The 16313-nt window shown below is 43.8% G+C and overlaps 1 protein-coding gene across 1 annotated transcript in view; it reads left to right on the top strand.

Moving 5' to 3' along the window:
* MTMR7 (myotubularin related protein 7) overlaps window positions 600-16313 on the top strand; it is a 100401-nt gene continuing 84687 nt past the window's right edge. Inside the window, exon 1 of the mRNA XM_018041918.1 lies at window positions 600-711. Coding sequence (XP_017897407.1) covers window positions 688-711 — 24 coding nt within the window. The 5' untranslated portion in view covers window positions 600-687. The remainder of the gene's footprint in view (window positions 712-16313) is intronic.

Genomic DNA, 16313 nt, shown 5'->3' with positions numbered 1-16313 from the left:
GCAAATGAGAACCCAATTTAGTGCCAGGGGAAAGCATCACTTCCAACAGTGAAGTCACAGGTTGATGTGAGATGCCTGAGTTAACAGCGTGTTCTAGGGCGCTAACACTGTTGCTACATTTCCAGCTTCGTCCCTGGTGCCTTGCCGGCTGGGCTGTGCTGTGCTGAAACAGAGCCCACCAGGCCACACTGCATCTGGAGTGCTCGTGGCAGCGTTTTTCCCTGGCCCACCCTGAAGTCCCACCTATGCCGGGACGCTATGGAAGGAAGCCGACGGGCGGTGTGGAGCAGCGCCTGGCCCCTTCTGTCCTCCAAGAGGCCACACCCGACACAAGGCCCTCATTGTGTCTCGGGGAACAGTGACCCCCACAGTCCTACGCCGGCTGGCCTTCTTCGGGGGAAGCGAGCAGCGCTGGCTCCCGCGACCCCAGCCCGGCCAGGGGCGCCGAGGCGGCGGCGGGCGGCGCAGGTGGCTGAAGCCAGAGCCGCGCGCTCTAGGGCCGCGCGGGCGCCCGGGGCCCCGCACGCCAGCCTCGCGCGGGCGCCGCCGCACCTGGGGGCGGAGCCAGTCCGCGGCCCGCCCCCTCCCGGGCGCGAAGCCCCCTCCCCGCACCCCTACCGCCGCTCTGCGGACGCGCGCAGGTGCCGGAGGCCGCGCCCGCCCAGGACTTGCGGACTCAGTCCCACCATGGAGCACATCCGCACGCCCAAGGTGGGTGCCATGGGTGCGGGCGGACGAGGGATGCTGAGCGGGCGGGAGGCCCGGCTTCCCCGCCCTGGCGCAGGCCGAATCCGCACCGCTAGCGAGTGTGGCAGGAGGCAGCGCCCGAGCATCTCCCGCTTCGCCGGGAGGCTGGGCTACCGGGAGCTGCCGCCCAGGCCTGGCCTTGGCTGCCGCCGGATCTAACCTCTTGTCCTTGGGGGGTGCGCGGTGGACTGAGGGCTGGATGGAGGGAACCCTAATTGTCTGTTGAGTAATGGGGCTGCTGATAGGCTGATAAACGCTCCCTTCTGGTCTAGCACTAGGTCTAGCACTGCTTTTAAAAAAAAAAACCTTTTATTTTTTCCCTGTTGGTTGCTCTGAGCAGTGGAAAGAGAAACCAGCCTTCCTAATGACAGGTGCAGGGAAGTGAGTTAGGTGCAGGTGCTTTAGAGGTACTCGGGAAGCTTGTTGAACCTAAGGCTTGAGACCCGCGCAACCCGCCCTTCTGCTTCTGCGTCTTCAGGCTATCTATCAACTGCAGTGGACCTTGGGCCGAGTAGATGATCAGTGTTCGCTCTAGTCTAAATGAATTATCTGTCCTTCCGTCTTCTTGCGTTTTCCAGTGGGTTGCAACTTACAGATCGTCCGCTGCTGTGCTTTGAACAACACCAGCTCTTACCAACTCAACAAAAGCAACTGGTACCAGGTCCTTCCAGTTAAATTGACCCCTGCACCAAACCTTCCTACTCATAGTTGTACTAGTGATATAATTTAGAGCGAAAAAGGTGAACGAATTCCCGATAAAAACGCTTAACTAGTGACAAAACCTGTTTCAGCAGCCAATTGCCTGTCTCTTGTTACTGCCTCTATAGCGCCTTGCCTTGCCATATTGATCGCTTCAAAACCTAGGCCCTTGACCGCGAAGTCAAAGCTAGCACTGAGCGGGCGGGACGTAGGAGGCCCCAGGGCTCCTAATGATGACACGGGGCCATTGCTCTGAAGTAAGTCCAGGAGGAAAAATTCATTCCTAAATTTTGGAGTGGTTCCTAAGTGCCTCTTTATAAAAGCAGTTTTTACAATTGTCTCATGTCAGTGGAAGAATAAAATCTTTTAGTTCGCTACATGATGTCAATTCCAGCAGTAAAATTCAGTTGTATTGATTTTGCACTGCGCAATTAAATTGTTGCATCACAGTCGGGAAATTGTAAACTTAAAGGAGAGTGCCATAAACCACAAAATAGGTGGCTCAAAGCTTTCAGGATTTAAGTGGTGCTAAATAATTTATTCTGGAGTGAGGAATTTAGCTCATGGACTCTCTGCCCTTTCCAAGGGCATCCTTTTTATTTTTTCATGATGAAGGGAGCTCTTGATAAAAATGATGTCTAATGTGAATGTTAATAGTAATAGGGTGACATGATATCAGGTGCTTTTTTTTTTCCCTATGGAATGTGAATTTTGGGAGTCAAGGCCTTTTCTAATCTATTCAGACCCATTGTTTATAAAACCATGTGTGCAAATCTGAACAGCAAGCAATATCGTCACTTTGTTCTTCAAACTAGTTTTCATAAACATGCCGTAAGCAGTGTAGTACTTCAAACCAGAAATCACCTGTCAGGAAACAGAAGGAAATGGTGGTTGGGGAGGAGGTGGTTGGAATGGCCAGTTGTCTGAAATGTCATTGAGAGTCATTAACATTTAGGTGGAAAAAATTAAAAGTTAGAGGTTGGGTAGATCAGTCTGTTTATTCAAGTCATGCCACAGGTGTTTGAGAACCTTTCCTGTGATAGGTTCTGTGTTATGTCCTGGGAGGCCCTGGTCTGAAGGGTTGTTGTTCATTCGCTGAGTCGTATCCAACTCTTGGCGACCCCATGGACTGCAGTACGCCAGGCTCCCCTGTCCTTCACCATCTCCCGGAGATTGCTCAAATTCGTGTCCATTGAGTTGGTGATTCCATCCAACCATCTTGTCCTCTGTCATCCCCTTCTCCTCCTGCTTTAGATCCTTCCCAGCATCAGGTTGTTTCTAATGAGTTGGTTCTTCACATCAGGTGGCTATAGTATTGGAGTTTCAGCTTCAGCATCAGTCCTTCCAATGAATATTCAGGGCTGATTTCCTTTAGGATTGACTGGTTGGATCTCCTTGCAGTCCAAGGGAGTCTCAAGAGTTCTCTAACACCACGGCTTGAAAGCATCAATTCTTCTGTGCTCAGCTTTCTCATGGCCCAGCTCTCACATCCATACATGACTACTGGAAAAATCATAGCCTTGACTAGATGGACCTTTGTTGGCAAAGTAATGTCTCTGCTTTTTAATATGCTATCTAAATTGGTCATAGCTTTTCTTCCAAGGAGCAAGCATCTTTTAATTTCATGGCTGCAATCACCATCTGCAGTGATTTTGGAGCCCAAGAAAATAAAGTCTGTTGAGGCAGCTGTAAATCTACAGAGAAATGTGTACACAGGACAGTGGGCAGAGAGGTCAGTGGATAGACGGTCCACTCTACCATAAAGGGTGAGGGAAGGCTTCTTCAAAGAGCTGAGTCTTAACACGCAAGATGCCAAAGAAGACCAGAAGCATTGGAGATGCTGGCAGGCAGTTGTGTACGTATGATGTGTTGTAATATATCATTACAACTTCAAAGATGCCAAAGGCCTTAACAGCGATAAAGATAGAAATGATGACACCATTCCCTGAGGTTAACCAATATCATTTTATTTTACATTTTAAAAACAATTAAAAAATTTGTCTTTAGTTTCTTTTTCTTCTAGTTTTATTGAGATAGAATGTACATACGGTGCTGTATAAGGTGTATGGTGTAATGATTCAAGTTATATACATTATAAAATGCTTACTACAATAAGTTAATGACCACCCGTCATCATATAGAGAGAAAACTAAAGAAATAGAAAAAAACCTTGTGATGAGAACTCATAGAATTTATCATCTTAACTTTCATGTATAACATATAGCAGTATAAATTATATTTATCATGTTATACTTTCCATCCCTAGTAGTTACTTATAACTGGAAGTTTATACTTTTTGACCGTCTTCCCCCAGCCACCCCCCTTCCCATAGTCACAGATTGGATGTCTTTTTCTATGAGATTGTTTGTTTTAAGGTGCAGGTAAAAAGACTCTGATACTGGGAGGGATTGGGGGCCGGAGGAGAAGGGGACGACAGAGGATGAGATGGCTGGATGGCATCACTGACTCGATGGACGTGAGTTTGGGTGAACTCTGGGAGTTGGTGATGGACAGGGAGGCCTGGTGTGCTGCGATTCATGGGGTCGCAAGGAGTCGGACATGACTGAGCGACTGAACTGAACTGAACAACATGACTGTGTTAGTTCCTGTTACACAACATAGTGACTGCATAGTTTTGAAAACTTCATTTTACATTTAGAAAATATTTATCTTGGCTGTTGTGGGTCTTCACTGCTGCATGGTCTTTTCTCCAGTTGCAGTGAGCAGGGGCCACTCTCTGGTCGCAGTGTGCAGGCTTCTCATTGCAGTGGCTTCTCCTGTTGCAAAGCACGGGCTCTAGGGCACATGGGCATTAGTAGTTGCAACTCCCAGGCTCCAGAGCACAGGCTCAGTAGTTATGGGGCATGCGCTTGGTTGCTCCGTGGCATGTGGGTTCTTCCAGGACCAGGGCTCGAACCCATGACTCCCGCATTGGCAGGCAGACTCTTCACCACTGAGCCATCAGGGAAGCCCCGATTTTACATTTTTAAGTACAAAACTAATTTTCACAATGTAAATGAAAAAGGAGAGAATACTACTTAAGAGTTTGTATTGTAGAATGCATGATTATTGACGGTCATATTCATCTTTGTTTTTGGCTTCCATTATATTCTGGGGGTGTTGAATAGGTATCTTGCCTTATATTGTATGATTTCATGTGTTAGATGATTTGTGAGGTGTATACATGAAGTTTGTCTGTAGGTTTGACGTGTGTTTACCATGTGGGTAGCAGGGGTTTATTTTAAGAGGAGAGGAAATGCGTGTATAATGTGCAGTTGTTTTCCTATTATAATGAAAGTCATTCATTGACTCTGCAAGCTGCATGATATCCATCACAGCCTGTGTGCTCCACTTCAGTCTCTGGAGTGCAGTGTAAGGAGACAGATGCCCATGAATAATCTGGAATGCTTTGCGCATTTTTCTCTCTTGGTGTGTGTGTGTGTTTAACTGAAGCCTTTAATAGAGCATATGCTAGACAGGGTGTTCTTCTCCCAGAATGGTTCCTGTATCAGAAAGAAAAAATGTTCCAAGGTTGAGCTAGTTTGCAGTTGGGTTGAAGTGAGGACATCAAGCATTACCTGTATTCATCACAGTGAACTTTTTGTTTCTACTTCACTGTCAGGCTCTCTTTGACACTCTGAATACTCGCTGGTAAGAAAAAAAACCTTGCAAGAAGCTTAGGGATAATTTGGGTTCAAGTGTTAGTTCTATAGAAAACCTTCTGGGCTTTCAGAAGTAGCTTGAAGTGTTCTGTAGGGTGTGGGTTTTTAGTATTGGATAGGTGCTAATGAGTCTAGCTGGGATTCTGGCAAAGTAATCTCTACTTTTTGTGCTTTGTCCTTTCCAGAAGACATTTTTCCCCCACATGTGTACATTTGAGTTGTGAAATAGAATACACGATGACCTCCATAGCTCCAAACTGACCTTGAAAATGCCTTCTCTTCCTTTCCACCCCCATTACCCTCAGAGCCTCCTAGCTGGTCTCCCAAGTTCCTCTTTGCTTTTCTCCAGTCCCGCCTCCACGGAGGGAGTCGGGTGATGCTTTTATGACACAAATTGGTTATGTTACTTCCCTGCTGGAATACTCAGATTCCTTCCCTTTGTACCCAGGTTAGGGAGCGAGAATCCCCAGAAAGGCCTGCCTGGACGGACCTCTGCTTCCTTGCCATCCTGGTTCTGTGACAGTTGTCGTCTTGCTTACCTTCCTCTGATTGCAGCTGGCCTTCATGGGTTCCTCGCCTGTGACAGGTTCTTTTTCTGCCTGAGGACTTGCGCACTGCTGTTCCTCCTGGGGGATACTCTTATCCCCACTGTTCACTTGACTAAGTTTCCGATCTTCCTGCTTTCAGATTCAGTGTAATTTCCTCAAGGAGGCTGTTGCCCCGTTCTCCATCTAAATCAGGGCTGCCTGTTATATTCTATCATGGAACCCAGGTTTTCACCTTATGCCCCATGTTACATGCAAGTTTTATATTTATGCAAGTGATTATTCATCTCAAGCTCTTCTGTTAGACCAAGAGCCCTGTGAAGGCGAGGGGTCACATCTCATTCACCCTTGTATCCACAGCACCTAATATAATTTCTGGGACCAAGTAAGCACACAGTAAATAAATTAATAATTGGATAATAGAAAGAATGAGTAATTCCTTTTTTAAAAATGTTTTTTATTGTGTTAAAAGTCACATAATGTAAAACATACTATTTTAACCATATTTAACTGTACGTTTCAGTGACTCTAAGCACAGGAATGAGTAATTCTTAATTTCAGCCCTCTGGTTTTTAGTTTTTTCTTTAGTAATCCAGGCCTCTTGTGCATTGTACCCATGACTAGCTACGATATTGTCAGTCTTCTAATAGTATAAAGTACTTGTGGGTGTCAATATAGTTTATAAAATTGATAGCATATATATATAATGATATGTATTTTGTCATTATATATAGTTTTAATGAGACAGAATTAAAATAACATAAGATTCCCCATTCAGCCTTTTCAAAGTGTAAATTTCAGTGTTTTTAGTGTATTTACATTGTAGAGTTCCTCTCACCAGTATCTTATAAGGAACATTTTCATCAGCCCCTAAAGAAACCCGTTACCTGTTAGTAGTCAGTGCTCATTCCCTGGTAGCTGCGATGATACAGAATCTGCCTGCAGTGCAGGAGACTGAGTTCAATCCTTGGGTCAGTAAGATCCCCTGGAGAGGGAAATGGCAACCCACTCCAGCATTCTTGCCTGGAGAATTCCATGGAGAGAGAAGATCGGCGGGCTTTTAAAGTCCATGGGATGGCAAAGAGTCAGACATGACTGAGTGACCGACACTGTCTAGGTTCATCCAACTCATAGCAGATATTGGTGCTTCATTCTTTTTTATTACAGAATGATATTCCATTCTGTGGATTTACATTCTGTTTATGCTTTCATCAGTTCAGTTCAGTTCAGTTGCTCAGTTGTGTCCGACTCTTTGCGAGCCCATGAATCGCAGCACGCCAGGCCTCCCTGTCCATCAACATCTCCCGGAGTTCACTAAGACTCACGTCCATCGAGTCCATGATGCCATCCAGCCATCTCATCCTCGGTCGTCCCCTTTCTCCTCCTGCCTCCAATCTCTCCCAGCATCAGAGTCTTTTCCAATGAGTCAACTCTTCGCATGAGGTGTCCAAAGTACTGGAGCTTCAGCTTCAGCATCATTCCTTCCAAAGAAATCCCAGGGTTGATCTCCTTCAGAATGGACTGGTTGGATCTCCTTGCACTCCAAGGGACCTTCAAGAGTCTTTTCCAACACCACAGTTCAAAAGCATCAATTCTATGGCACTCAGCCTTCTTCACAGTCCAACTCTCACATCCATACATGACCACAGGAAAAACCATAGCCTTGACTAGGCGGACCTTAGTCAGCAAAGTAATGTCTCTGCTTTTGAATATACTATCTAGGTTGGTCATAACTTTTGTTTCAAGGAGTAAGCATCTTTTGATTTCATGGCTGCAGTCACCATCTGCAATGATTTTGGAGTCCCAAAAAATAAAGTCTGACACTGTTTCTACTGTTTCCCCATCTATTTCCCATGAAGTGATGGGACCAGATGCCATGATCTTCGTTTTCTGAATGTTGCGCTTTAAGCCAACTTTTTCACTCTCCTCTTTCACTTTCATCAAGAGGCTTTTTAGTTCCTCTTCACTTTCTGCCATAAGGGTGGTGTCATCTGCATAGCTGAGGTTTTTTATATTTCTCCTGGCAATCTTGATTCCAGCTTGTGTTTCTTCCAGCCCAGCGTTTCTCATGATGTACTCTGCATAGAAGTTAAATAAGCAGGGTGATAATATACAGCCTTGACGTACTCCTTTTCCTATTTGCAACCAGTCTGTTGTTCCATGTCCAGTTCTCACTGTTGCTTCCTGACCTGCATACAGACTTCTCAAGAGGCAGGTCAGGTGATCTGGTATTCCCATCTCTTTCAGAATTTTCCACAGTTTATTGTGATCCACACAGTCAAAGGCTTTGGCATAGTCAAGAAAGCAGAAATAGATGTTTTTCTGGAACTCTCTTGCTTTTTCCATGATCCAGCAGATATTGGCAACTTGATCTCTGGTTCCTCTGCCTTTTCTAAAACCAGCTTGAACATCAGGGAGTTCACGGTTCACGTATTGCTGAAGCCTGGCTTGGAGAATTTTGAGCATTACTTTACTAGTGTGTGAGATGAGTGCAATTGTGTAGTAGTTTGAGCATTCTTTGGCATTGCCTTTCTTTGGAATTGGAATGAAAACTGACCTTTTCCAGTCCTGTGGCCACTGCTGAGTTTTCCAAATTGGCTGGCATATTGAGTGTAGCACTTTTACAGCATCATCTTTCAGGATTTGAAACAGCACCTCCACTAGCTTTGTTCATAGTGATGCTTTCTAAGGCCCTGATTATTATGAATGGCACTGCTGTGAACGCTTGGGAGAATATAACTTTTTATTGTTTTTATTATTATTGATTTTTGTTACACATTTAAACAGTTTCTTAGAGAAACAACCTAATAAGATGAAGTTATACTCACATCATTCCAAATTCACTTCTAATTTGTGATAATATACCCTTTTTATATAATCATAAGTAGTATGCTTTTTCTCTTAATGACCTTTTTACCCACCATTATTTTGCATGCTTATTTTATATTTGAATGTCATCTGCCTATGTATTGTTTTAATAATTGTGTAGTATTCATTTGAGTGTGGTTTGCTGAAACTATATCCACTCATAGGGATTTGGGTTTTGTGCCCCTAGGAAATCCCCTAGTACAGGTTTCTCAGTGTATTCTTTGCCCAGAGTGGAATGAGGACAGTAGGAACAGTCTTCGTAAGGATTCTAATAATGAGGTATCTTTCAGTATTGGAGGGCTTCTCATATGGCCCAGGGTTTAGAGAAACTCTTTGTAGTCCCAGAGAGCAGCAATGGAGGGACTGCAGAGGAGAAGATCTTGGCTCCATGTAGAGAAGTTCTTTCCCACAATTATCCCTGTTGTGGGGCTTCCTGGCTGGCGCCAGTGGTAAAGAACCCGCCTGCCAACGCAGGAGACATAAGAGACATGGGTTCAATCCCTGGGTCGGGAAGATCCCCTGAAGGAGGGCATGGGCACCCACTCCAGTATTCTTGCCTGGAGAATCCCATGGATGGAGGAGCCTGGCAGGCTATAGTCCATGAAGTTGCAAAGAATCAGACATGACTGAAGTGACTTAGGGCACACACATCCCTGTTACAGAAATTAGTGGATGACAGGTGTTTTATGCAGAGTCAGGGTGACTCTTGTCAGTGGAGACACGAAGGTGTTCCAGGCATCTGAGGGGAGAATAGACTAGAATGGTGCTTGGATTTCTTCTGAGCCCAGTACCCGGCTACCCCAAGCTTCCTACTTCTGATGCTGAGAGCTCACTCTGTCCCTTGGCAATCCATGACCACCATGGACAGCTCTAGACATTAGGAAGTTCGCTTTATCTGGCTCACTGTTGTTTCTAGTAATTGCGTCTAGCTCTGTCCTGTGGGATGTTCCCCACTGCATCAACCCTCCTTCCAGAAAATGGCCCTTTGGCCACCTCTGTAACCCTTTCCTGCTACCTGAGTGGTTGGCTTTTCACTGCCTGTTCTGGCAACCAATCAGTGACTTGGTTTTAAGTTCTTTTATATCCTGGTTACCTTTCTCAATGAGTTAAAACAAACTAACAAACATGTGATTACTCTCGGTTTTGTTGAACTCAGGGGGAGTAAAGTTTGCTAACTATTTTTCAAATTTAAATACCATCCAGCCACAGCTCAGTGGCCTTCTGGGGAGCTGACTGTGGAAGGGAACATGAAGTTATCTCCACACATTGAGCTGCAGAGTCGGGTCTCCCTGCCTTTTCCTTGAGTGATAGTATTGTACACTTTGCTTTGTTAAGTGTTATCTCATTGTACTTAGGGCTTCCCAGGTGGCTCAGTGGTGAAGAATCTGCCTGCCAATGTAGGAATTTCAAGAGATGCGGGTTCCCTGGGTCAAGAACATCCCTTGGAGAAGGGCATGGCAACCCATTCCAATTTTCTTGCCTGGGGAATCCTATGGACAGAGGAGCCTGGATGGCCACAGTCCATGGATTTAGCTTCTTGCCCACTGCCCCGCCTCCCCCTGGATTTAACTTCTTACACACGCTCACCCACCCCTTAGTGGATTTACCTTGTTGCTTAATCCCTAGCTCTGTTCTTTGGGGTTCTGATGCACATGTGCCATTCCTCTCAGCCAGGTACCATCCACAGCCTTGCCCTCTGCTATTACCTCATCCGTGATCTCATCCAAGAAAGAAACTGAATTAGGCGGATGTGACTTCTTAGTAGCTTAAGTCACTTTGCCTTCATCTCTCAAGCTCTCCGTCCTGGTAACAGATACACTAGTTCTCTCAGCTTGGTGCCAGCTACCGTTTGATAAACTTGCCCTCTGTCACCTCTCCAGATAGCTCATCAAAGACAAAAATGAAGTAGTCTGTGAGTGATTGAGTGAATCCTCGCTCTGACTGATGATTTCCTTTTCTGGGATCATACAAGATCCCATTTTAGAATCTTGCCTGGAATGAATGTCAGACCCACCAGCTTATAATTCAGAATTCCACACCCCCATTTGAAAATAGCGACCTCATTTGCGAGATCTGTCATAGAGATTCATAGAATCATGAGGAGGCTGGCTTTGTGCCAGTCACTATCCTCATACTGTCAGCACTAAGTGTTATATCTTCTTTCATCGTTATTAAAAAAGATACATTTTCAGGTGATAATAGTGTATTGCCTTTTGATTCCATAATAGGAAAAATATAGAAATTAGCCACTGTTAATATTTGAGTTTACTTCCTTCTGACTTTTTTTCTTTGTATGAATGTTCAAATTTTTTATTTGCTTGTTTAGAAATTAAGGATTTCTCAATTCAATTTTGTACTATGCCTGTTTTCATTTACCCTATTGTGGTCTTTGAAAACGTGCTTTTAGAAGACTATGTGATTTTCTTTTATCATATGGATATGTCATTATCACACTAAGCATTTCCCCGTAAGGCTGTTCCAATAATATAATGATGAATATCTTATTTATTATTTGCATATGTGATTACTCCCTCAGGATAGAGCCCTAGATGAAATTACTGTGTCTCAGAAGATGAACAATTTTATGGCTGATATGTGTTGCCTAATGACTTTCCAAAAACGTTATATTAAGTTTCAGAAATGGAGTACAGTGTCTCTCTCACTGTACCATTGCTTTATTATGTAAAAATATTTGTTAAAGGGGGATAGTGCTGCTTTAGTTCATTGTATGTAGTTTTTTTTAAATTTCTAGTAAGTTGAAATATTTTTCAAAATTAAGTTTATTGACCATTTTGTTACTTTTCTGAATTGTCTATTTGTATCTTCTACCATTTGAATAATTCTTGCTTTTATGTGTATATATAGTCTGTGTGTGTATAATGTTTATATTTATTTAAAAATAGCTTTCAGTTCAGTTTAGTTGCTAAGTCGTGTCCAACTCTCTGCGACCCCGTGAACCACAGCACACCAGGCCTCCCTGTCCATCACCAACTCCCAGAGTCCACCCAAATCCATGTCCATTGAATCAGTGATGCCATCCAACCATCTCATCCTCTGTCATCCCCTTCTCCTCCTGCCCCCAATCCCTCTCAGCATCAGAGTCTTTTCCAATGAGTCAACTGTTCGCATGAGGTGGCCAAAGTACTGGAGTTTCAGCTTTAGCATCACTCCTTCCAAAGAACACCCAGGACTGATCTCCTTTAGAATGGACTGGTTGGATCTCCTTGCACTCCAAGGGACCTTCAAGAGTCTTTTCCAACACCACAGTTCAAAAGCATCAATTCTTCGGCATTCAGCCTTCTTCACAGTCCAACTCTCATATCCATACATGACCACTGGAAAAACTATAGCCTTGACTAGACGGACCTTTGTTGACAAAGTAATTTCTCTGCTTTTTAATATGCTCTCTAGGTTGGTCATATCTTTCCTTCCAAGGAGTAAGCGTCTTTTAATTTCATGGCTGCAATTACCATCTGCAGTGATTTTGAAGCTCCCCAAAATAAAGTCTGACACTGTTTCCACTGTTTCCCCATCTATTTCCCATGAAGTGATGGGACCAGATGCCATGATCTTAGTTTTATGAATGTTGAGCTTTAAGCCAACTTTTTCACTCTCCTCTTTCACTTTCATCAAGAGGCTCTTTAGTTCTTCCTCACTTTCTGCCTTAAGGGTGGTGTTATTTGCATATCTGAGGTGATTGATATTTCTCCCAGCAATCTTGATTCCAGCTTGTGCTTCCTCCAGCTCAGCGTTTCTCATGATGTACTCTGCATTGAAGTTGAATAAGCAGGGTGACAATATACAACCTTGACGTACTCCTTTTCCTATTTGCAACCAGTCTTTTGTTCCATGTCCAGTTCTCACTGTTGCTTCCTGACCTGCATACAGGTTTCTCAGGAGGCAGGTCAGGTGGTCTGGTATTCCCATCTCTTGAAGAATTTTCCACAGTTTGTTGTGATCATCACAGTCAAAAGCTTTCGTCTTTGTCAAATGAAGCAGAAATAGATATTTTTCTGGAACTCTCTTGCTTTTTCCATGATCCAGTGAATGCTGGCAATTTGATCTCTGGTTCCTCTGCCTTTTCTAAAACCAGTTTGAACATCTGGAATTTCACGGTTCACATATTGCTGAAGCCTGGCTTGGAGGATTTTAAGCATCACTTTACTAGCATGTGCTGCTGCTCCTAAATCACTTCAGTCGTGTCCGACTCTGTGTGACCTCACAGATGGCAGCCACCAGGCTCCCCCATCCCTGAGATTCTCCAGGGAAGAACACTGGAGTGGGTTGCCATTTCCTTCTCCAACTAGCATGCGAGATGAGTGCAGTTGTGTGGTAGTTTAAGCATTCTTTGACATTGCCTTTCTTTGGGATTGGAATGAAAACTGACCTTTTCCAGTCCTGTGACCACTGCTGAGTTTTCCAAATTTGCTGGCATATTGAGTGCAGCACTTTCACAGCATCATCTTTCGGGATTTGAAATAGCTCTACTGGAATTCCATCACCTCCACTAGCTTTGTTCGTAGTGATGCTTCCTAAGGGCCACTTGACTTCACATTCCAGGATGTCTGGCTCTAGGTGAGTGATCACACCATCGCTGAGATGGAATTTACATACTATAAATTTACTCTTTTGAAGTATGCAATTCTGTGCTTTTTTGGTGTATATCCAGAGTTACATAACCATTACAGTTATCTTAATTCCACAGCATGTCATCACTCTAAGAAGAAACTCCTTACCCTAAAGTCATTCTCCCTTTCTCCCTTGCCCCTGCTATCCCCGGCAATCATTAATGTACTTTCTGTCTTTGTGTATTTCCCTTTTGTGAACATTTCATATAAGTTGAATCATGCAGTGTGTGGTCCTTTGCGGCTTGCTCTTTTTACTTAGCATAGTGTATTAAGGAAGGTTTATTCAAGCTTGTATTATGAACTAGTGTGTCATTTCTTTTTCTCTATTCTGTGGGTATATCACGTTTTGTTTTTCAGGTGTTGGACATTTGTGCTGTTCCTGTTTTTTGCTATTACAAGTGACGCTGCTATGAACTCCTATGTGGAAATTTTTGTGTGGGCATATGTTTTTATTTCTTTTAGGTGGAATTTCAACTCCTTTGAGTGAAACTGCTCTCATATGGCAATCCTTTTTTAACGTTTTGAGGAACTGCCGAACTGTTTTCTGGAAGTGACTGCACCATTTTCAGATCCCAGCAACAATGTGTGACGGTTCCAACTTTTTCCCGTCTCTGCCAGCACTTATTATTGTCAGTCTCTTTTATTCATTCCAGGAGGTGTGAAGTGGTAATCATCATGGCTTTGGTTTGCATTTCCCTGATGACTAATTGTGTTGAGCATCTTTTCATGTGTTTAATGACCATTTGTGTATCTTTGAAGAGCTGTCTATTCAAATCCTTTGTTCATTTTTATTGGGTAATTTGTCTTTTTAATTATTGAGTGGCAAAACTTCTTTATATATTATGGATATAAGTCCGTAATCCGTATAATAAGTAATCCGATGTTAAGTCCATAAGAGGTATGACTTGCACATGTCTTCTCCCAGTCTGTCAGTTTTTTTTCACTGTCTTGATGGTGTCCTTTGAACACAAGGGCTTTCCTGGTGGTTCAGATGGTAAAGAATCTGCCTGCTAATACAGGAGACCCAGGTTCAATCCCTGGGTCAGGAAGATCCCCTAGAGAAGGGAATGGCTACCCACTGCAGTATTCTTTCCTGAAGAATTCCATGGACAGAGGCACCTGATGGGCTGCAGTCCATGGGGTCACAGAGTTGGACAAGACTGAGCGACTTACACTTTTTTTTTTTTAAATGCAAAAGTTTTGAATTTTGATGTCAACCTTACCCAGTTTTTCTTTTGTCACTTGTCCTTTTGGTGTCATATCCATGGTTTTTTTAAAAACTCCTTTTTTTTCCTGATTAAAAACGTAATACAGAAAATTTAGTTCAAAAAAGCAGAAAGAAAATGAAAGCCGTGCATAATCTCAACACCCAAGAACCACTGTTAACTTTGTATCTATTGCAAGCCCTTTTCTTTGATAGCTCAGTTGGTAAAAAATCCTCCTGCAGTGCAGGAGACCCCAATTCGATTCCTGGGTCAGGAATATCCCCTGGAGAAGGCTACCCACTCCAGTATTCTTGGAATTCCCTTGTAGCTCAGCTGGTAGAGAATCTGCCTGCAAAGTGGGAGACCTGGGTTTGATCTCTGGGTTGGGAAGATCCCCTGGAGAAGGGAAAGGCTACCCACACCAGTGTTCTGGCCTAGAGAATTCCATGAATGGTATAGTCCATGGGGTTGCAAAGAGTCAGACATGACTGAGCAACTTATCTTTATATAAACTTTATAAACTATATATATATATATATATATAACTTTTATTTGTATAAAAATAGGAAAACAACATAAAACAAAATTAGGTCTCTTTTATTTCTGTGTGTGTGTAATTTTGGAAAGTGAGAACCTGTGTTTTGCATCTAATAGCATACCATAAATACATTTCTTACTTAATTAAACTTTCTTCTGAAAACTGATCTGTCATCACTACATGATCTCACGTTGTGTGGAGGCATTATAAGTTGTTTAGGGTTAGAAGGCAATCACTTCTCCATGGGTCTTAAACATTTCTGCACTTTTGCTCTGAAGTTATCTTTTTCAAGGGTGATTTTGTAGTGAACCACCTTGGAAGAAAGACACAGTTCCTCCCCTGGGCAAAGGGCAGATTTGTTTGCTGTCTGGGATAAGAAAGACAATATTTTCCTCGGGGGCAGAGGTTGCTCAGGCTTGTTAGCAGCCCTCTTACCAGATTGGCATGTGGGCGGCTCTGGGCTCTGAGTTCCTCATCTGGGAGCCACTGTGTGCAAGGCCTGTGCTGGGCACTCTTTTCCTATAGACTGGAGAGGGGGCGAGGGAAGGGGGCGAGGGGAGAGGGTAGGCGCCTGGCACAGGCCTGGGGCCCTGCGTTCTGGGTTGGAGAGAGTCACGGAGTCCAAGTTCCTGACCCTGGAGTCTTGTGTCTTCTGTCATCATCCTTGATACCATGGATGATACTAACTTGTGAGGTTGCAAGCAGATTAACATTTCAGACATTTTACAGCTTTTAACTAAGTTTATTCTAGGCTTCAAAACCACTGCAGATGGTGACTGCAGCCATGAAATTAAAAGACGCTTACTCCTTGGAAGGAAAGTTATGACCAACCTAGACAGCATATTAAAAAGCAGAGACATTACTTTGCCAACAAAGGTCCATCTAGTCGAGGCTATGGTTTTTCCAGTGGTCATGTATGGATGTGAGAATTGGACTATAAAGAAAGCTGAGCGCCAAAGAATTGATGCTTTTGAACTGTGGTGTTGGAGAAGACTCTTGAGAATCCCTTGGACTGCAAGGAGATCCAACCAGTCCATCCTAAAGGAAATCAACCCTGAATATTCGTCGAAAGGACTGATGTTGAAGCTGAAATTCCAATACTTTGGCCACCTGATAGGAAGAGCTGACTCATTGGAAAAAACCCTGATGCTGGGAGGGACTGGGGGCAGAAGGAGAAGGGGACGACAGAGGATGAGATGGTTGGATGGCATCACTGACTCAATGGACATGGGTTTGGGTGAACTCTGGGAGTTGGTGATGGACAGGGAAGCCTGGCATGCTGTGGTTCACGGGGTTGCAAAGAGCCGGACACAACTGAGCGACTGAACTGAACTGAACTGATTCCTTAAAATATCTGATATTTATTTGCTTCCATTTTGTCACTAGAACAAATAACTGTGATAAACATCAGTGTTTAAATT

Source organism: Capra hircus, chromosome 27 (assembly GCF_001704415.2).
Source record: "Capra hircus breed San Clemente chromosome 27, ASM170441v1, whole genome shotgun sequence".
Taxonomy (NCBI): domain Eukaryota; kingdom Metazoa; phylum Chordata; class Mammalia; order Artiodactyla; family Bovidae; genus Capra; species Capra hircus.
This window is presented reverse-complemented; position numbering and strand designations above follow the sequence as displayed.